Source organism: Dendrobates tinctorius, unplaced genomic scaffold (genome assembly GCF_039654945.1).
Source record: "Dendrobates tinctorius isolate UK_male_01 unplaced genomic scaffold, ASM3965494v1 ptg000128l, whole genome shotgun sequence".
Taxonomy (NCBI): domain Eukaryota; kingdom Metazoa; phylum Chordata; class Amphibia; order Anura; family Dendrobatidae; genus Dendrobates; species Dendrobates tinctorius.
In genome coordinates this window covers 6936379-6958178 of record NW_027361796.1, presented here as the reverse complement: position 1 = coordinate 6958178, position 21800 = coordinate 6936379, and the positions used below count along the sequence as shown (strand labels likewise).

The 21800-nt window shown below is 47.2% G+C and overlaps 1 protein-coding gene across 1 annotated transcript in view; it reads left to right on the top strand.

The window, feature by feature from the left end:
- BRD10 (bromodomain containing 10) overlaps nt 1-21800 on the top strand; it is a 119068-nt gene that overhangs the window by 81160 nt on the left and 16108 nt on the right. Inside the window, exons 6-7 of the mRNA XM_073542650.1 lie at nt 19819-19934; nt 20684-20847. Coding sequence (XP_073398751.1) covers nt 19819-19934; nt 20684-20847 — 280 coding nt within the window. The remainder of the gene's footprint in view (nt 1-19818; nt 19935-20683; nt 20848-21800) is intronic.

Below are 21800 nucleotides of genomic sequence, written 5' to 3'. Positions count from 1 at the left end.
CATCTGCCCAAGTAGCGTTTTCGGGAGGCCTCTCTGATTTTTGCGGACAGTACAGCAGGCTGCAGTACCTCGAGCAGAGAGGGATTTGCGGAGTGGGATGCTGATATAAAAGTTATCAGTGTAGAGGTAACTCTACCCAGGCTTCTGTTTCTGGCGGTCCTGCCCCCCGTGTCCAGGCGGGTGCCGTAAATTTAGTCCCTGGCTTCTGCTGGTACTAGGCCGTGGGTGGAAGTCCCGCCCCTGTGAGGCGTGTACTTCCGGCGGACCCGCCCCTGGAGCCTAGAGCGGGAATCGAAAAATGTAGTCCCTGATTTAAGCCAGCGCTAGGCCGTGGGCAGAAGCTCCGCCCATATGACGTCACCGGCGGCGCCTCTTCTTCCGGCAGGACCGCCCACACGCGAAGGCGCACTTTTTGAAAAAGGGTGCAGCTGTTCGGCAGGCTGGACACCTAAGGGGATCCTGGACTGGGGACACAGGACTGGGGTGAGTGCTACCCCCGAAGGAGGAAGGCCACCCTCTGTGTTTTGCCAGAGGCTAAGCAGTAGCCCCCCCTCCCTGCAGGCATATCACCTAAGCAGGGCCACAATGTCCAGAAAGGCTAAGACGCACACGTTTCTGTATACTGCGTGCACCTCCTGTCGGTCCACCTTCCCACATGCACAAAGTAGGCAAATCTGTGAGGCCCGCGAGTCCGAACGTGCCCAGGAGCCCTCCCCTGCAACCGAGCCCAGTGTTCGCAGTCCATGGCATCGCTTACGATTGCAATCGAGTCCCTTCGAACCCCATATAGGGGCAGGATAGCAGCTTGCCTGTCTTAGAGTGGTCCTCCACCTCACAAGAGCCTCTGGCCTGCAGGGGCCGCTCTCTCACTAGGCAGACGCCGGGTAAACGAACTCACACAGCGTCTCCCGGTCTGTCCGGTGCCTGGGCATCCGTTAGCTCTGCCTCTCACTCGCCCTCGCCAGTAGTCGATAACGACCAGAGCTCAGATTACGACTCGGACGAGCCCCTTGACTTAGTTACTCCGGGTTACCAGGAAACAGTGGACAGCCTTATCGAGGCCTTCAACCAGACCCTGGGGATTGCCAATGAATCCACCCTGGCCTCAGGGCACAAAGTGTCATTTAAGCGGGTCAAGCGGCCTCATAGAGTATTTGTCGCTCACCCAGAGTTTGACGACATACCACAACGACATAGGGAATGGCTGGACAGGCGTTTCTCTGGCCAGAAAGCGCTCGAGGCAAGATACCCGGTTGCCCTTGATCTCCGTAAAAGATGGGCGGAATCCCCGGCGGTAGATCCACCTGTGTCGCGTTTGGCCTCTAAAACCCTGTTGTCTCATAGCAAGCCTGGCTCACTCAGTATTTGAGGCGTCGGGTTCAGCACTCTCTCCCTCGTTCGCAGCAACTTGGGTAGCCAAGGCCATGGGTTCTTGGTCTGAATCATTAAACAGCCTTGCAGGGTATGGACCTGCCGGCGGAGGTAGTGGATATTGCTAATCAGATTGCATTGGCCGCAGACTATTTGATTAATGCATCTTTGGATGCGGCTAGCTGCGCAGAACTCACTGCTGCAAACGCAATTTCTGTTAGAAGGGCTCTGTGGTTGAGGACTTGGCGTGCAGATTCAACCTCCAAGAAGTCCTTAACTTCTTTACCTTATCAGAGCAGCCGCCTATTCGGTGAGAAGTTGGAACAGCTTATCTCTGACTCCACAGGGGGCAAGAGCAGTTTTCTCCCTCAACAAAGGGTTAAACAGCCTTTTCGTCACCAGCTTCAGACACGGTTTCGGTCCTTTCAAAACCCTAGTTTGGGCTTCAGCAACCAACTCCGCCGTTGCAGGTCGCCCCAACCAGGACAGGGATCGTCAAGTCTCATATAGAGCCAACCCATTGGGGAGAATGCGATCCCAACAGCCCAGATCAAGGGGACCTAGGTCCCAAAGATCTTCAGCCAAATGACTCGAGGCAAGTTCCGAGCAACACCAGCAGAGTAGGCGGTCGCCTACTCTGGTTTCGCTATGTCTGGCTCTCCGTCGTGCACGACACATGGGTAAGGGAGCTGGTATCCTCGGGGTACAAGTTAGACTTTGTCAAACAGCCCCCAAGACTATTTTTTCTTTCACGTCCTCCCAAAATGGAATCCCGGGCACAGACCTTGTTCAAGGCCATCAAATTGCTCCTGCAAAACAGTGTTGTCATCCCCGTACCGGAAAACGAAAGATGTCAGGGTTTCTATTCCAACCTGTTCACGGTCCCCAAAAAGAACTGGACTGTCAGGCCCATTCTGGACCTAAAGTTTCTGAACAGATTTGTCAAGGTCAGACGTTTCTGGATGGAGTCTCTCCGCTCGGTCATAGCTGCCATAAGACAGGGAGAATATTTGGCCTCTATCGACATCCAAGACGCGGACCTGCACATCCCCATTTTCCCTCCACATCAGAAATTTCTACGCTTTGCTATCAGCGGCCTACACTTTCAGTTCGCAGCTCTCCCCTTCGGGCTAGCTACCGGCCCCAGAGTGTTCACAAAGGTCATGGCGGTCGTCGTGGTCATCCTGCGCTTCCAGGGCATAGTCGTCTTGCCTTATTTAGACCTCTTAATCAAGGGCCCTTCATATCGAGCATGCGAGGAGAGTGTCAACATCACCCTAGATACTCTTGCCCGCTTAGGGTGGTTGGTCAACCTGAAGAAATCATCCCTGGTTCCAGCTCAGAGGATTTCCTTTTTAGAGATGATCTTCGACATCTCCCCAGGGTTGGTAATTCTCCCTCGGGACAAGACCCTAGCTCTTCGGCAGGGAGTCCAGGTACTTCGCCAGCCAGTCCCTCATACCATTTGTTTTTGCATGGGGGTCTTAGATGGTGGCAGCAATGGAAGCAGTTCCATTTGCCCAACTCCATCTTCGCCCCCTGCAGCACGCCCTTTTGGCATCGTGGGACATGAACCAGTTTACACTCGACCACCGGTGTCGGTTGTCCGTGCAGGTCAGACGGGCACTCGGGTGGTGGACAGTCAGTTCCTCCCTTCTTCAGGGGAAACCCTTTCCCCCGGACCATTGGTTGGTGGTCAAAACCGACGCCAGTCTCCTCGGCTGGGGAGCGATTTTTCGCCATCACGCGACCCAGGGACGGTGGTCTCTGCAGGAGGCATGCATCCCAATCAACTTGCTAGAGATACGAGCGATCCGGCTGGCTCTGCAACGTTTTCATCATCTTCAAACAGGCCGCCCTGTCCGGATTCAATCGGGCGTAGAGAACTGGGCAGCAGACTTCCTCAGCCGGCAGGGTCTTTCATCTGGGGAATGGTCACTACACCCCGTGGTCTTCCGGCAAGTTTGCCGACGTTGGAGAACACCGGACGTGGACATGATGGCCTCCAGGGTAAACGCCAAGGTGGCCGCATTTGTTGCTCGGTCTCGGGACCCACAGGCAATCGCCGTGGGTGCGTTGGTTCTGCCATGGAACCAGTTTCACCTCCCATGCCTATTTCCCCCACTGCCGCTACTCCCGAGGGTCATCAAGAAGATCAGGGCAGAAGGGGTTCCAGTGATTCTGCTGGCCCCAGATTGGACTTGTCGGGCGTGGTACGCAGACCTGGTGCAGCTACTCGCCGACGTTCCCTGGCGACTGCCAGAGCTCCCGGACCTACTTTCCCATGGCCCGATGTACCACCCGAACTCAGGGGCCCTGTGTTTGACCGCTTGGCCGTTGAATCTTGGATTCTGACCCAGACTGGGTTCGGACGCAGTGTGGTTGCTACAATGGTTAGCTCCCGGAAACCCGCCTCAGCACGTATTTACCACCACACCTGGAAGGTTTTCTTCTCATGGTGTCGGGACCACGATTGTTCTCCACTGAGATTCTCTATTCCCATCTTGGCGTTTCTCCAGTCTGGCTTCGACTCGGGTTTAGCTCCAAGTTCCCTCAGGAGACAGATATTGGCCTTATCCGTCCTGTTGCAGCACAGAATTGCTACCAGTCTTTATCTAGAGGGTCTCACACTTGGTACCCCCTTATAGGACCCCTCTGGATGCCTGGCACCTTAACCTGGTCCTAAGCATTCTGCAGAAAGCTCCATTTGAACCACTACAAGAGGTCTCTTTGACATATCTTTCCTGGAAGGTGGTGTTCCTCGTGGCGATAACATCAATCAGGCGGGTCTCGGAGCTGGCAGCTCTATCTTGCCGAGCTCCATTCCTGATATTTCACAAGGATAAGTTGATTCTCAGGCCAGCTCCCCTTTTCTGCTGAAGGTCGTTTCTTCATTTCACATTAATGAGGACATTGTCTTGCCCTCCTTTTGCCCGGCACCAGTACACTGTGTGGAAAAGGCTCTTCATACTTTGGACCTGGTGAGAGCTCTCAGGAGGTACGTGTCACGGACGGCATCCTTTTGTCAGACAGACACTGTTCATGCTCCCCGAGGGTCGCAGGAAGGGACTTGCTGCCTCAAGAGCGACCATAGCCAGGTGGATTCGGCTGACGGTTCAGGAATCCTACCGCATCAGAGGCGCAGCTGTTTCAGCTGGGATCAGAGCGCACTCAACTCGAGCAGTGGGCACCTCTTGGGCTCTTCGGCACCAGGCATCGGCAGAGCAGTTATGCAAGGCGACAACCTGGGCTAGCCTGCACACATTCGCCAAACATTACAATGTCCATACTGGGGCTTCAGCAGATGCAAGCCTGGGAAGAAGGATTCTTCAAGCAGTGGTGGCGCACCTTTAGACAGGGGGTGTGTGTAGCTTGGACCGGTGAGTCGACTTCCCACCCAGGGACTGCTTTAGGACATCCCACAGTCCTGTGTCCCACAATAGGCGAAGGAGAAACATGGATTTTTGGAATAACTCACCGTAAAATCCTTTTCTCCAAGACGTTCATTGGTGGACACAGCACCCATCCTGCTATCCAATTGGCTCCTTTTTGTTTATTAATATGTATTTATGATACCAGGTGTGTTTTCTAGACATGTTGTTACCTGCATTGAGGTTTATTTTGTCTTGTTGTGATCTCCTACTGCTTTTGCACCAAATTGGTTTCGCCTGCAATCAAGGCTAGGGTGTATACTGCAGAGGAGGAGCTAACCTTTTTTTCATTCACTTAGTGTCAGCCTCCTGGCGGCAGTAGCATACACTCACAGTCCTGTGTCCCCCAATGAGTGTCTCGGAGAAAAGGATTTTACGGTGAGTTATCACAAAAATCCATGTTTCAACTGCGTCTACAGGAGACCAGTTAGAAAATGATGAACCTGAGTTTTGTGCAAAAAATTGACAAGCATATAAATTAGTTTGGTCCACCATGAGGTTAACAAAATCCTCAGAGACAAAGCCTTTGAAAAAGTCTATTTCTATGAGGCTGGTGGTGTCAAACTTGATTCCTGATTCTGCCTCAAAATCAGGAATCAGTGGCTCGTAATTTTCGTGGGGCGAGGTCCGTAATGTAGTACGCTGGTTCATCATCTGGAATGGTGGGCGCTGCCTCATCTTCTGTCCTGCGACGTCTGCGCGGCAGTTCCACAGGACCCACGGAGGAAGATGAGGATGCAGAATCTGAAAAGCAATAGCGAGGGAGAGGATCCCACATTTCTTTAGTGTCAGAGGCAAGGAAAGCATATGCCACCTCCACTGAATAGCGCTGAACGGGACATTTTTTTTATGAGTATAGTGCTTGTGTTAAGTACTGTATTTTTCGCTTTATAAGACGCACCCCCAAATTTGGTGAAGAAAAAGAAAAAAAAAATTTTAATGTTAAATGGAGGTGTGTCTTATAATGCCAGTGTCCGTCTTTCAAATCATATATATGTCCCTCATCCTGGTATGTATATAACCCCCATCCTGGCACATGGACAATTTGTGCTGCTGGTACATTGGCCCATTGCCCCCTTGTGCTGGCACATAACCCCCCATCCCATCCTGGATATGGCCCCCCCGGTCACTATATGCCCCCCCTGCTGATGCTAACACGCACATGGCCCCCCCGGTCACTATATGCCCTCCTGCTGGCATGCACATGGCCCCCCCTCTCTCTATATGCCCCCCTGCTGGCACGCACATGCCCCCCCTCTATATGCCCCCCTGCTGGCACGCATGGCCCCCCCTGTCACTATATTCCCACCTGCTGGCACACATTGCCCCCCCTGTCACTATATTCCCGCCTGATGGCACACAGGGCCCCCGTCACTATATTCCCCCTTGCTGGCACACATGGCCCCCGTCACTATATTCCCCCTTGCTGGCACACATGGCCCCCGTGACTATATTCCCCTCTGCTGGCACACATGGCCTCCGTCACTATATTCCCCCCTGCTGGCACACATGGTCGCTGTCACTATATTCCCCCCTGCTGGCACACATGGCCACCCTGTCACTACATTCCCCCTGCTGGCACGCACATGGCCCCCATCACTATATTCCCCCCTGCTGGCACGCACATTGCCCCCGTCACTATATTCCCCCTGCTGACACACACAGCCCCCGTCACTATATTCCCCCTTGCTGGCACACATGGCCCCCGTCACTATATTCCCCCTTGCTGGCACACATGGCCCCCGTCACTATATTCCCCCTTGCTGGCACACATGGCCCCCGTGACTATATTCCCCTCTGCTGGCACACATGGCCTCCGTCACTATATTCCCCCCTGCTGGCACACATGGTCCCTGTCACTATATTCCCCCCTGCTGGCACACATGGCCACCCTGTCACTACATTCCCCCTGCTGGCACGCACATGGCCCCCATCACTATATTCCGCCCTGCTGGCACGCACATTGCCCCCCGTCACTATATTTCCCCCTGCTGGCACACACGGCCCCCCTGTCACTATATTCCTGCCTGCTGGCACACATGGCCTCCGTCACTATATTTCCCCCTGCTGGCACACACGGCCCCCCTGTCACTATATTCCTGCCTGTTGGCACACATGGCCTCCGTCACTATATTCCCCCCTGCTGGCACACATGGCCCCCCCAGTCACTATATTCCCCCCTGCTGGTAAGCACATGATAAAACACTTAACTGTTGTGAACTCATTTTCTGCTCCACCAGTTGAGAGTTCTCCTTCCGTTCTCCCTCTGGTGGTGACAGGAGGTAGTGAGGTTGGTTTAATTGGTAGTGATCTGCCACCTGATGAGGAGGATAACGATTGGATCTCTGGAGTATCAGGCTGGATATAAGACAGCCGACGCCCTATCCTGATGCTGGTGATTCAGTCTGCTTCTCAGGTCTTGGACTTCAGCTCTGTTCCAGCCCCTGCTGGGGTTGTGCTGAATTTCCACTCCTATTTATCTGTATTTGCCTTTTGGTCCCTTATTAGATTGGCCTCTTTTTGCTCTGTCTCAGAATATTTCAGAGTGCTGATATAGTGGGAGAAGTCTAGTGACTTCAGGGTTAATTTTGCTATCAGAAGTGTTTGGACATTATTTTGGTAGGGTTTTTGGCAGATTGCAGACAGTGTCTTTCCTTTTCTGTCCTTTCTAGTTAGTCGGGCCCCATCGTTTGCTCAGCCTATTTTTCTGCCTTTTGTTTGTGTTTTCATCTTGTTTCACCGTCAATACATGGGGGGGGCTGTCTTTCCTTTGGGGTCTGCTCTGGGGCAGTTAGTTTTCCTCTTTTCCTGCTTTAGGCTTATGTAGCTCTCCGGTTGTGACGAGGCGTCTAGGATCATTGTAGGTACGCTCCACGACTGCTGCTAGTTGTGTGGTAAGATCAGGCATCTGCAATCTGCATAGTTACCAACCTCTCTGGTTTTCTGAGACTTGGGTGTGTTGTTTTTTCCTCCTCGGTGACCCATTCATAACAGAATCACCAGCCATACCGCAGATTCTAGGGTACTCAAAAGCAGGAGAAAATTGTTTAAGAAAGAGGGGGGGGGGGAGTGTCAGGATTTTTTTTTTATTATATTTTTTCCTCCTTTTCTCTAGGGCCTAATGGAGATTAAGCAACTGTCTGATCGTGTGGAGCAACTTGCTGCTAAAGTACAGGGAATTTCCACCTATCTCATTCAGTCACATGCTGCTGAACCCAAGATTCCTACTCCTGATGTGTTTTCTGGGGATCGGTCTAAATTTCTGAAATTTAAGAATAATTGTAAATTATTTCTTGCCTTCAAGCCTAACTCATTGGGGAGCTCTGTGCAGCAGGTTAAAATTGTCATCTCCTTGCTGCACAGCGATCCCCAGGATTGGGCTTTTTCTCTGACACCTGAAAATCCTATTCTGACTATTGTGGGTGCATTTTTTCAGACCTTGCGGTTGTTGTATGATGAACCTTATGCCGCTGATCAAGCTGAGAGAACCCTGTTGGCATTATACCAGGGTCAGGATCCTGCAGAGTTGTACTGTCAAAAATTCCGAAAGTGGGCGGTCCTTACTACATGGAATGATAGTGCATTGTCAGCTCTCTTTCGGAAAGGTTTATCAGAGACCGTAAAAGATGTTATGGTGGGATTTCCTGTTCCCTCTGGTCTGGATGGCTCTGTCATTAGCCATTCAAGTTGATCGGCGCTTACGTGAATGTAAAACTACACGGGAGGCGCTGCCACCTTTTGAACAAATGTCTGAACCTGTGCAATGTGATGGGGTTTTGTCTAGGGCGCAACGTCAGGAGTTTAGAAGGCATAATAAGCTGTGTTTTTTCTGTGGAGACGCCTCTCATACTATTTCTGTCTGCCCTAAACGAGAGAAACGTTTTGCACACACATTTGCTGTGGGCAGTGTACAACCTAAGTTCCTTTTGGCAATTACTCTGATCTGCTCCTTGTCCACATTTTCCACTAAGGCTTTTGTGGATTCAGGAGCAGCTCTGAATCTGATGGATTTGGACTTTGCTAAACGTTGTGGTTTGTCCATGACGCCTCTGCAGACGCCTATTCCTTTGAGGGGTATTGATGCCACTCCTTTGGCGGAGAATAAACCTCAGTATTGGACCCAGGTGATAATGTGAGTTGCCCCAGACCACCAAGAAAATTGTAAATTTTTGGTGCTGCATAATTTGCTTGATACTATTGTTCTGGGTTACCCCTGGTTGCAAACTCATAACCCAGTTTTGGATTGGAAATCTGTGTCTGTGGTGAGTTGGGGTTGTCAGTGTGTTCTTAGGGACGCTCCTGTTTTCTCCACCTCTCCTCAGTCTCATGATATTCCTGATTATCTGGCTGATTTCTCTGATGTATTTAGTGAGAGTAAGTCTGCGTCTTTGCCTCCTCATAGGAGTTATGACTGTGCAATTGAGTTGATGCCTGGGTGTAAATTTCCCAAGGGTCGGCTTTTCAACTTATCTGTACCCGAACATGATGCTATGCGATCCTATATTAAGGAGTCGTTGGAGAAGGGTCATATTAGACCATCCTCATCACATTTAGGCGTTGTTTTTTTTTTTGTGGCCAAGAAAGATGGTTCATTAAGACCGTGTATTGATTACGTTCCCTTAACAAAATGACGGTTAAATATCAGTACCCGTTACCTCTGATGTCTGATTTATTCTACAGCGTTAAGAGTGCCTGCTGGTTTACTAAGCTTGACCTCAGGGGGGCGTATAATCTTATTCGCACCAAGCACGGGGATGAATGGAAGACGGCGTTTAATACTCCGGAGGGACATTTTGAGTACCTGGTGATGCCTTTTGGGCTCTCTAATGCCCCTTCTGTCTTCCAGTCCTTTATGAATGATATTTTCCAAGACTTTGTGGATAAGTTTTTGATCATCTATCTGGATGATATTTTGATCTTTTCTAGTGATTGGGATTCCCATGTGGAACATGTCCGGACTGTGTTCCGGATTTTGAGGGAGAATTCCCTGTTTGTTAAGGGATCGAAATGCCTCTTTGGTGTACAGAGGATTTCATTTTTGGGATTTATCTTATCTCCATTGACTATTGAAATGGACCCCGCCAAGGTACAGGCCATTTATGATTGGGTTCAGCCTACTTCTTTGAAGGCTCTCCAGAAGTTTTTGGGGTTTGCTAATTTCTATCGTAAATTTATAGGTAATTTTTCTAGTATTGTCAAACCACTGACTGATCTGACCAAGAAGGGATCTGATGTGCTGAATTGGTCTCCTGAGGCTGTCTCACCATTTCAGGAGGTTAAGCGGAGATTTACTTCAGCTCCAGTTTTACGGCAACCTGATGTCTCACTTCCATTTCAAGTGGAGGTAGACGCTTCTGAGATTGGTGCAGAAGCTGTTTTGTCCCAAAAAGACCCTGTGACTTCTAAGATGAATCCCTGTGCCTTCTTTTCCCCATCTGAACGCAACTATGACGTGGGGAATCGGGAATTGCTGGCCATGAAATGGGCATTTGAGGAGTGGAGACATTGGTTAGAGGGAGCTAGACATCAATTTGTGGTCCTCGCCGATCACAAGAATCTGATTTATCTGGAGTCGGCCAAACGCTTGAATCCTAGACAGGCTAGATGGGCCTTGTTTTTCACGTGTTTTAATTTTGTGGTTTCTTTTCTTCCGGGCACTAAGAATGTTAAGGCAGAGGCCCTTTCTAGGAGTTTCTTTGCTGATTCTCTTAATGTGACCGAGCCTACTACTTTCCTAGGTGAGGGGGTAGTTCTTTCTGCCATTTCGCCCAATTTGAGATGCGCCCTGGAGGAATTTCTGGAGGATAGGCCTGAGCGTTGCCCTATGGGAAGATTGTATGTTCCTGACCAGTGGAGAAAGAGAGTGATGTCTGAAGTCCATTGCTCCGCATTGGCTGGTCATCCAGGTATTTTTGGTACCAGAGATTTAGTGAGTCGGTCGTTTTGGTGGCCTGCCTCATCTCGTGATGTCAGGAATTTTGTACAGTCCTGTGGAACTTGTTCTCGGTCTAAAGCCTGTTCTCGTACTAGTGGGTTGCTGATGCCCCTGCCGGTGCCCAAGAGGCCATGGACCCATATCTCAATGGATTTTATTTCTGATCTTCCTGTCTCTCAGAGAATGACTGTTATCTGGGTGATTTGTGATAGATTTTCGAAGGTGGTTCGGTTACACGGGATTCCTGAGAACATTGTATCCGATAGAGAGGTCCAGTTTCCAGATTCTGGAAAGCCTTTTGTTCCAATTTGGGAATTCAGTTATCCTTCTCCTCCGCGTTTCATCCCCAGACCAATGGGCAGACTAAGAGAACAAACCAGACCCTGGAGTCTTATTTAAGATGTTTTATATCTGCTGATCAAGATGATTGGGTCTCATTTTTGCCCTTGGCCGAATTTGCGCTGAACAATAGAGCTAGTTCTGCCACTCTGTCACCCTTTTTCTGTAATTTTGGATTTTATCCTCGATTCTCTTCAGGGCAAGTGGAATCTTCGTCCTGCCCAGGTGTGGACACTGTGGTTGTGAGAATGCAGCAGATATGGGACCAAGTGGTGGATAAGTTCTCACTCTCTCAGGAAAAGGCCCAGCGTTTTTCCAACCGGCATAGGACCATTGGTCCCCGGTTTAAAGTGGGTGATATGGTTTGGTTGTCGTCTAAGAATATTCCTATGAAGGTTGCATCTCCAAAATTTAAGCCAAGATTTATTGGACCTTGTAAGATTTTGGAGATTCTTAATCCTGTTTCTTTTCGATTGGCTCTTCCAGTTACGTTCAAAATCCATAACGTGTTTCACAAGTCACTATTGAAGAGGTTTGTTGAGCCAGTAGTTCCTGTGGCGGCACCTCCTAACCCTGTATTGGTTAAAGGCAATGTGGAATATGAGGTAGAGAAAATATTGGATTCTCGTTTGGTTAGACAGAGACTCCAGTATTTGGTCAAATGGAAGGGTTATGGCCAGGAGGATAATTCTTGGGTCTCTGCCTCTGATATTCATGCCAATAAATTGGTTCGTGCTTTTCACCGGGCCCATCCTGATCGGCCTGGTGGCATGGATGAGGGTTCGGTGACCTCTCCTCAAGGGGGGGTACTGTTGTGAACTCATTTTCTGCTCCACCAGTTGAGAGTTCTCCTTCCGCTGTCTCATTGGTGGTGACAGGAGGTAGTGAGGTTGGTTTAATTGGTAGTGATCTGCCACCTGATGAGGAGGATAACGATTGGATCTCTGGAGTATCAGACTGGATATAAGACAGCCGACGCCCTATGCTGGTGATTCAGTCTGCTTCTCAGGTCTTGGACTTCAGCTCTGTTCCAGTCTTCTCAAGCTAAGTTTGTTTTTGCTATTGTTCATACTTGCTCTCGTTGGTCAATTCAGTTTTTTGTGGTCAGCCAACCCCTGCTGGGGTTGTGCTGAATTTCCACTCCTATTTATCTGTATTTGCCTTTTGGTCCCTTATTAGATTGGCCTCTTTTTGCTCTGTCTCAGAATATTTCAGAGTGCTGATATAGTGGGAGAAGTCTAGTGACTTCAGGGTTAATTTTGCTATCAGAAGTGTTGCACATTATTTTGGTAGGGTTTTTGGCAGATTGCAGACAGTGTCTTTCCTTTCCTGTCCTTTCTAGTTAGTCGGGCCCCATCGTTTGCTCAGCCTATTTTTCTGCCTTTGTTTGTGTTTTCATCTTGTTTCACCGTCAATACATGTGGGGGGCTGTCTTTCCTTTGGAGTCTGCTCTGGGGCAGTTAGTTTTCCTCTTTTCCTGCTTTAGGCTTATGTAGCTCTCCGGTTGTGACGAGGCATCTAGGATCATTGTAGGTACGCTCCACGACTGCTGCTAGTTGTGTGGTAAGATCAGGGATCTGCAATCTGCATAGTTACCAACCCTCTGGTTTTCTGAGACTTGGCTTGTGTTGTTTTTTCCTCCTCGGTGACCCATTCATAACACTTAACCTTAACTCACCTTCCGATGATGGCTTCGTGCTCCCAGCTCCCCTGTTTCTCTTCCTGTGTCTGTGCTGACATCCACACCAGACCGCATTCATCCTTTCACTATTGCCATTTTCCCTCTGCGAGGGCACGCGGCAGGAGCTGCTCATATAGGCACTTCATCATAGCTTCAGGACCTTCCATCACGTGACCGCAGGTCCTAGTGACCACTTGATGGAAGGTCCTGAAGACACGATGAATTGCCTGAATGAGCAGCTTCTGCCGTGCGCCCTCGCAGAGGGGAAATTGCAATAATGAAAGGATGAATGCGGTCTGGTGAGTATGTCGGCACAGACACAGAAAGAACCACGGGGGAGCTGGGAGCACGGAGCCATCATCGGAAGGTGAATATAGTGACGGGGCATATCCATGATGGGGGGGGGTGCAGGCACATGCAATATGTGCCGCTCCCCTGTCTACCTACTCGGTGCGGCTTCAGCACCGAGGTGATGGACAGTGGGTGCAGTGAATATTACATGAGGCTAATGCGTGGACGCACGTGACCTCCCACTGTCTCTGCAGCCCTCAGCTCCCTGACATCTTTCCAGAGCCGCCCCCCTCCCTCTACAGCACACAGATTCGGATTATAAAACGCACCCCCCACTTTCCCCCAAAATTTGGTGGAGCAAAAGTGCATCTTATAATCCGAAAAATATGGTACTTTATTTTTAACGGTTTGTGTATGTGTGGGGGTATAGTGTTTGGTGCAAACTTGTCTAAAAAGAAAAACCTAAAAGAAAAAAAATAGGGAGAAAAAAATGCCTGTGAAAAGAAAAGTGTAAAACAGCAGGCACGAGCTCTGATAAGTGACGCGGTTCAAGTTTGGCGGCTCCTCGATGTGCGCACGGAGGTGGCACAAAGGGGAGTGAGAAAGAAAAGCAAGCACGAGTGTTGATCGGTGAACTGCGTCACAAATCAACGCTCGTCGGCGTGGAGGGGGGTAAAAGAGGGGATTAGGGTGGATGAAGAGAGATCAATCAGGGATCGGAACACTTACAGTTGTAGTTTCCTTTTTTCTTCTGTCTTCTTTCTGATGTCTTCTGCAGGGATTGTGGTGCCACAGGATCTGCAATAAAATCTGCAACGTGTGCACATAGCCTTAGCGACACCAAAAACACGCTATAAAGGCACAACAGTGAATAAAAACATTTAAAAACAAACTATGAAACACAGTCTAGTCATGTCATATGATTGTGCAATGACACCCCACAACTTACCCCACAAAGCAAACAGTGAATTTAGCAGACTCATAAGACAAATAACAAATATCAATGATAATAATACTGGTAATGTCATGCAACGTGACCAAAAACACTGGCAGCAATTTCCAAGAAATATATGTATATAATCTATCTACCTATTCACAGCACCATATGAGAAAAGAATGTTAAAAAGGTAGAGGGGCACAAACACAGTGTCAAAGAATGTATATATTACTCAGGGGAAAGTAACATGTTGTGCCCAGGTATATATATCATTGAATTAATTAATGCCAGTTAATTAATTAGTAAGTAATCTAGAAACGTACTGACCGATGAGAAGCAGAGTGAAACGTGGTCGCGGCCATCTTGTTAGGGTCGCAGTAGGAAGGTTATCTATAAAGATGATTTGAGTCCGAACTGCACATGCACCAAGAAAACTCTATAGCTCATGCACAAATACAACAAATACCAAAAGTACTTATCATCTAAGGCGCTTGATCCAAAAGAGTTTGTGCATCCATCAAATGACATTAACCGTGCATGCGCAATTGAGAATGCATAATGTGTATAGATACAATATGCGCATGCGTAAGGTTAAATAAACACCGCTTTCACAAAGTGGTATAGATCTTTATAGCACATGTGCCAATGTAGTCTGTTGTCTTCAATTTCAATGTAAGCATTGCCCAAGGTATATGATGTATAGTACATGCATTAGAAAATAGTTTATGCATGTGTCAGAAAACATGTATAGCGCATGCACAAATAACAAAAAACTGAAGGTAAGTATTAATTTGATGGACACACACTGTTAGGAGTGGCGGAAGACACTAAATAAAAATAAAGTGCCTTCGCCACTCGGGGTCCACCATGCCGTGGATGGAAAAACCGCTGATAAAAGAGGCAGAGCACTTTGGCGGTAATGTGCACAGGGTTTTAACTGCACCCAGTGCACTGAAGCAAGCTCTGTTATGCTCACAGAGCTGCAGGCACAAAGCATAAACTAAACGCTGAGTCTGTTCAGGGTCACAGACTTTCAGCGGCGCAGACACGGTATTAAGGGTCACAGGAGTAGCCTTAGACAGCAGGACTACTCCGTCTAGACCTACCGTAAAATGAGGTGCATAGCGTCGCAACTGCGGACGCGGATATAAGCTGCAACTGCAGCGCGGCAAGAACTGAGCCGCTGGCAAGGCGCTGCAAAAACGCTGGCGCAATGCAGACGCTAAGCTGCTGAGCAAGATGGAGCTAAGGCACGCTAGCGCTGCTACTGGCTGAACCCAAACACACACAATCGTATTATCAGAGGGAAGGGGTTTCTTAATAAGTCAGTCACCAGTCCAAGCATCCATCACCATACATACAGCAGCAAGTATGAAGAATACTAGCGCATGGCGGAATAGCCATGCACGCTTTTTATACAAAACGGACCTTCCGGAAATCTCCAAGGCTCCAGGAAGAGCCAATGGGATTCGACACAGGACCTGAGCACCTGACTCCCGAACTCCAATGGGAGCCCGTCCCATGAGCATGCTCAGATGAGGGAACAAAGGACTTAGCCTCTGGAGAGAGTTGCCGCAGGGCAATCTCTGCAATCTCCTCTGTAGCAGGAAAAGCGCAGGAGACTGCAGAATGTGAAGACCTAGATTTCAGCAAAGGAGAGGCAGAAATCTGAGTCCTAACACACACAAAGTGAAATCACTTTAAAAAAATTATGAAACTTACATAGCACATGTGCCTATATGACGGATGTAGTACCAGCCATAATTACATATAAAGGAAAAAAGTAACTTATACATCGTAATAGTATAGAAAACCCAATAGACAATTAGTGTATTATATTTTATTCTTTATTATTATATTACCACTAGATTGAGACCTGATGCTATCGCCTCGGGAGTGCGGTAATGTCATGATGGGGGCAGGCTTTGCAGCGTTGAGAATCCCCCCCCCCCCACCCAATGTGCTCACCCACCTATCCACTCTCTCTCTCCCCATGTGTTGACTTCTCCCATCTGTGTTCTCTTTTTTGATCTGTCTACCCCATGTGCTATCCCCCTTGTTTGTTGTCTCTCTCCTTCCTGTGCTGGTTTCTCACCTCATGTGCTGTCCCATTTGAGCTGTCTCCTCCCTTGTGCTCTGTCTCTCTCAGCCCTGTGTCTGACCGTGTACAGAACATAGCACATCTCCTGAGCAGGGGAGGAAGCAAAAGACAATACTGACATTACAGCAGGAGATTGCAGAGGATACATTTTGTGAGGTAAAATATTGTTTAAAAACAGTCAGTGAAATATTTTACCTCACAAAATGAATCCTCTGTGATCCCCTGCTGTAATGTCAGTATTGTCTTTTGCTTCCTCCCCTGCCCAGGAGATGTGGTGTTCTCCGTAAACGGTCAGACACGGACAATTTTTAAAAAGAACTTTCGTTCGTGGGAAAAACCCTTTAATATGACCAGCTTCCTCTGCCTGTAGACACGTCGTGCATCTGCCGCCGGGATCAGCCGAATTATCCACTGCGCCTGAATGGAATTCACGCAGTGCGATGGTGTTCCGCTGGTGGTACCGCTCAAGAGTCTGAGTGTGTTAGTGTGTGAGTGAGTCTGAGGCTATGTGCACACGTAGATTTAGGGCCTAAAAGACCTGCGGATTAGCCTGTGGTTTAGCCCTGCGGTTTCACACGTCTACAATAGAGAAGGTGTGAAACCGCAGCGGAATCCGCACAAAGAATTGACATGCTGCGGATTTGAACCCGCAGCAAATCTGCGCTGAAAAATCTGCAGCATGTGCACAGCGTTTTTCAGTTTACCATTGAAAACAATGGTACTGTACAACGCACCTAAATCTGCTGTGGACCCGTAGAGTCTGAAACGCTGTGGATCCGCAGCAGAATCTGCACCGTGTGCACATAGCCTGAGTGAGTGTGAGTGTGTGGTGCATACAGCGTATAGAATGTGTTGGTGCGACGGTGTTCCACTGGTGTCCCAATATGGCGGTCGGTGAACTTCCTCCGTGTGGAATTCTGAGATCCGTGACATCTGGACAGAACAGGAAATGAAAACATTACAAGGCAATTATATAAATAGATGATAGAAAAAGTATATAAATTTAAATAAGATTACATATAAATAACTCTTCAACACCTGTGCAGTGATTCCTCAGAGATCTCTACACAACTCAAACATTGCTGATTCCTTGTAATTGATATTGATCTCTTACGACTGGATTAAATTTTAAGTGCTTCCATTCAATAGATGAACCAAAGAAATTCTCAGATGAATAAAGGACCACAGAATAAGTTTGTTTTCGTTTTTTTGATAAACCACCCCTTTATCAAGTATCATGAAAAAGGCACGCACCCAACATATATAAATAAGTCAAGGACAATAGTCCATATTGATAAACCAAAAAACGAAAGTCCCTTAACAAATTAATAGATAGATATCCAAACATGTGCATGATGTCAGAAATAGCATACGGTAAAAGATAAGTTACCAGATCCAAATCCCTTTTCAGAACACGATATTTAACAAAACCCCAGAATTAAAGTATTCAATGGGGAGTCATATAATGCTGTGAATAAAACCACTAAAGGTCATGATATTGCACAAGGCCAGAAATCAAGAAATTCAAAGAATTCATCGATTTCAGGACCAATATGATACTGATGTCTCTAATAAAGCTTCGATTGCTTTTATCGAAATTTGGGTGTTCCCATTCCTGTGGGCATGTTCTTCTTCTTGTTTTTTCCATTGTGCCCTGTGATTGGTGAGATCGACTATTACATTGATCACGCCAAACAGCAGCTGCAGACCATGCCTGGCCTTTCCTAGGCATCGGCCTAGGATCGGTGCTCTTACAGTACCAATCCTGAGGGCACAGTGCGGTAACACCGAAGCTGTGCCCTGTTATTGGCGCGATCGATGTGATTGTCGATCGCACCAGTTTGAGAGGTTTTGGGCAATGCCTGGTGTTGCTGGGCAATGCCTGGTGTTGCCAGGCACCAGCCTAGGATCGAGTACAACGGTACTTGATCCTTGGCTGGGACATCACTGTTTCAGCCAATCTGATTGGTGAAACAATGAGAGACTGCGATTGGCTGTTCAGAATTGAACAGCCAATCACAGCGATCATGAGTGTGGGTGGGTGGGGACACCCCCGGGATGCCAACACCATCTTCCAACAGGTAAGATGGTGCCGGAATTTTAATGCGATCACTGCGTACTATCCCGTCCATGGTCAGACAGGCCAGGTCACATGGATGAGATAGTATGTCAGAGAAGGGTTAATGAGAAAAAAATGAACTTTTTTGAATTTACCAAATGACTGCAGTGAAGCAGAGTGAAAAATTTAAAGGGGTCTGAATACTTTCCGTACCCACTGTACATTTATCACTTCTTACACTAGCTGGAATGTGTGACCACGCTTCTTTTGCAAACTGCTCCAGGTCTCTCATATTTGAAGGGTACCATCTCCCAACAGCAATTTTAAGATCTCTCCACAGGTGTTCAATCGGATTTAGATCCAGACTCATTGCTGGCCACTTATGAACTCTACAGCTCTTTGTTTCCATCCATTTTTGGGTGCTTCTTAATGTATGCTTGAGGCTAGTTTCACACTAGCGTTTATTTCCCGCAGCGCACAGCGCCGCTAAGCCCCGCCCCATCCTGTCATCGCCGCCTACTAGCGCACGCACATGGGCGCTTGCAATCTGCGCACCCTATCTTTAGCATAGGTGCGCAGATCGCAAGCGCCCATGTGCGCTAGTAGGCGGCGATGACCGGATGGGGCGGGCAGGGGGCGGGGCTTAGCGGCGCCGTGCGCTGCAGGAAATAAACGCTAGTGTGAAACTAGCCTGAGGCCATTGTTCTGCTGGCAGACCCATGAGCAAACCCAGCTTACTGTTGCTGTGCACTACATCATTAACCTTTGATAATCTTCAGATTTCATGATCTCTTGCACACAGTGAAGGCACCAGAGGCAACAAGACAAACCATAAACACCTCCATCATATTTGACTGTAGGTACTGTGAAATTTTCTTGGAAGGTCTCATTCTGTTTTTGGTAAACAATAAAATGAATCTCCAAATAAAATATTGAAAAGAAAAGAATTTCTTTGAAACTTGATTGTGACTGTTTATCCAAAATCTGGACTATCCTGCGTTGCAACCGTTCGTCAATTTTTCTCCGATGTCCACGTCCAGGAAAATTGTCTGCAGTGCCATGGGTTGTAAACTTCTTGATTATGTTGCGCACGGTGGACAAAGGAACAAGAGCTCTGGAGATTGTTGATATTTGTTCAACAATTTTGGTTCTCAAATCCTCAGACAGTTCTCTTCTCTTTCTGTTTTTCATTCTTAATGTGCACACACAATTACTCAACTTCTCCCTTTTTATCTGGTTCAGGTGTGATTTTCATGTTACCCACACCTGTTACTTGCCACAGGTGCGTTTGAACGAGCTTCGCATGCGTGAAACAAAGTTAAGTTGCTTATCTACAATTTTGGAAAGGTGCCAAAAATTTTGTCCAGCCCATTTTTGGAGTTTAGTGTGAAATGATGTCTAATTTCCGTTTTTTTGTGTGTTTCAATACAGACAAAGGAAAACAAAAACGTGTATAACACATGTGTAATTGCAATAATTTTCTTGGAAAAATACTTTATTTTCTGGAATAATTTCAAGGGTGCAAACCGCTTCTGCTATAACTATGTCTTGAGCTTTTAGATGGACAGATATCCATTTTGATACATGAGATGGATTGCTATATATGTATTTGAGAGCTTGAAGACTAGATGAATCCACTTTTAGAGCAAGTGTCTCTTGTATTAATGTTTTAGGGAAAGTGGCACATCAGGAGACAAGGTGTGAAAGAGCTACACAGCACCTTGACGCGTCTGTTAAATGAGCTGTTGCCATGGGAACCAAAGCTGCAGAAAGCTTTTCAGAAAAACCGGTAATAATGTGTTTCTCTCATTGCATTCATGTCTAAAGGACGCTTTTTTCACCTAAAAATAATTTATTGAAGTCACTTGGTCCATCAAGCAGCGCAACCATGTCTAATATAGAGTATTTACTTACTCATTTCTAAATAGACATATAGTTATATAGCACTGCAGGCCACAAGAACTCCACCATATTCTTTCCCCCAAGTACCAGAACATTCAACATACAGCACTAAAGAGTTATTGCACTTCTGTACATCAAATTAGGTCGCTATAAAGATATGTTTTTATATGTTCCCTTGTAAATAAATGAAAGCAGAATATTTTGCTTTTTTATTTCATTTTTCACAATTCTATCCCATGTCTCTGCCGGTAGAAAATGAAAATTATTTTGTGACCCTTTAGTAGGTTAGAGATACCTGAAGCTAAGTGATCCCATCTGTGCATATTAATCCTATAAAGGGGTTTCCTAGCTCAAAAGTAAAGCCTGAAGTTATTATATACAGGCTTCCGATTTCCCTGTATTTATAGCGCAAGTGGGTGGTCATGTATACTAGTGGTCATTTATTGCAGTGACATGCTGACTAGATTCTCAGCCACCTCTCCCAGCTAACAAAACCTTATTAACCTTAAAGTGCTTTATTGATTATAATTATTGTATTATGTATGTGTTTGGACTGTGTGACGTAAGAACGCCTTGTACTGAAATGTAATTAAGGGTTAATTATACTTCTTCATTGTCCTTTCTGTGTTTCTGCAGGGCACGCCTCAGAAGAGATTACGATGATTTCCTAAAACTGACAAATTCAGAAAATCTTACCAGGGAATCGTATAATGAAGAATGTGAAACTAACAAATCTACAAAGTCTCTGTCAAAAACATTTGTTTCCTGTCAAAAGGAAATCCAGGAAAAAGGCTCTCTTGGTAGGAATTCAGAGTTTTGTTTGTATGCTTGTATTAAGAGTTTATATAAGGTATATCGTTGTTTTCTTTTTATTTAAATACTGAAACAAATCCTAGCAATAAAGTAAATCCTATTCAAAAGTTTACATGCCCATTAACCCCTTCATGACATTGACATGGAGCTGTGCCAGGGCAAACACAACCGGGAGTTCGGCTTGCATGATAGCTGATCCCAAGCTGTCACAGCCATTTAGGAGGAGAGGAAGCGCCCTCTACCTTCTGATCAACTCCACTGCCCGATGGTTGCCATGACGACTTTCAGTTCCGCCAGCGACTGTGGCCTGCTTGAATCATGCCAGGAGCATATTTTTTGTTCAAAAAATGTAAAAGCCATCCCACCATGTCACAGTGACCCTTTGCAGAAAGAAAAAGGGAGACCATGCCCCTTTGACATTTGAAGTCTATTTACATCATGGTTAGAAAGTACTTCCCGACTGAGAAAGTGTGTGTGTATATGTATGTATATATGTATGTGTGTATCTAATATATAAAGCTCAAAGTGTGTATGTATGTGTGTATGTCCGGGATAGGCATCTGCACCGTCGCAGCTACAGCCACAAAAGCTATGTTGTGAGGAGAAATTTTAACCCCGTGCGTTCCAATTCAACAAACAATTTTGCCCCTATCTAGATACTGGGGGAAAAGTGTGTGCACGTCAAGCCCCGCCCCTCATTATGATGTCATAATGGTTGCCATGGCGACGCTGATGTCATCATAGGTTGCAAGCCCCGCCGCTCATTATGATGTCATAATGGTTGACTATGGAATGGAGGATGTGTCATGGGTATATGGGCACTGGACTATGGGATGGAGAATATGTATGACGGGTATATGGGCACGGGCCTATGGGATGGAGGATGTGTGATGGGTATATGGGCACTGGACTATGGGATGGACGATATGTATGACGGGTA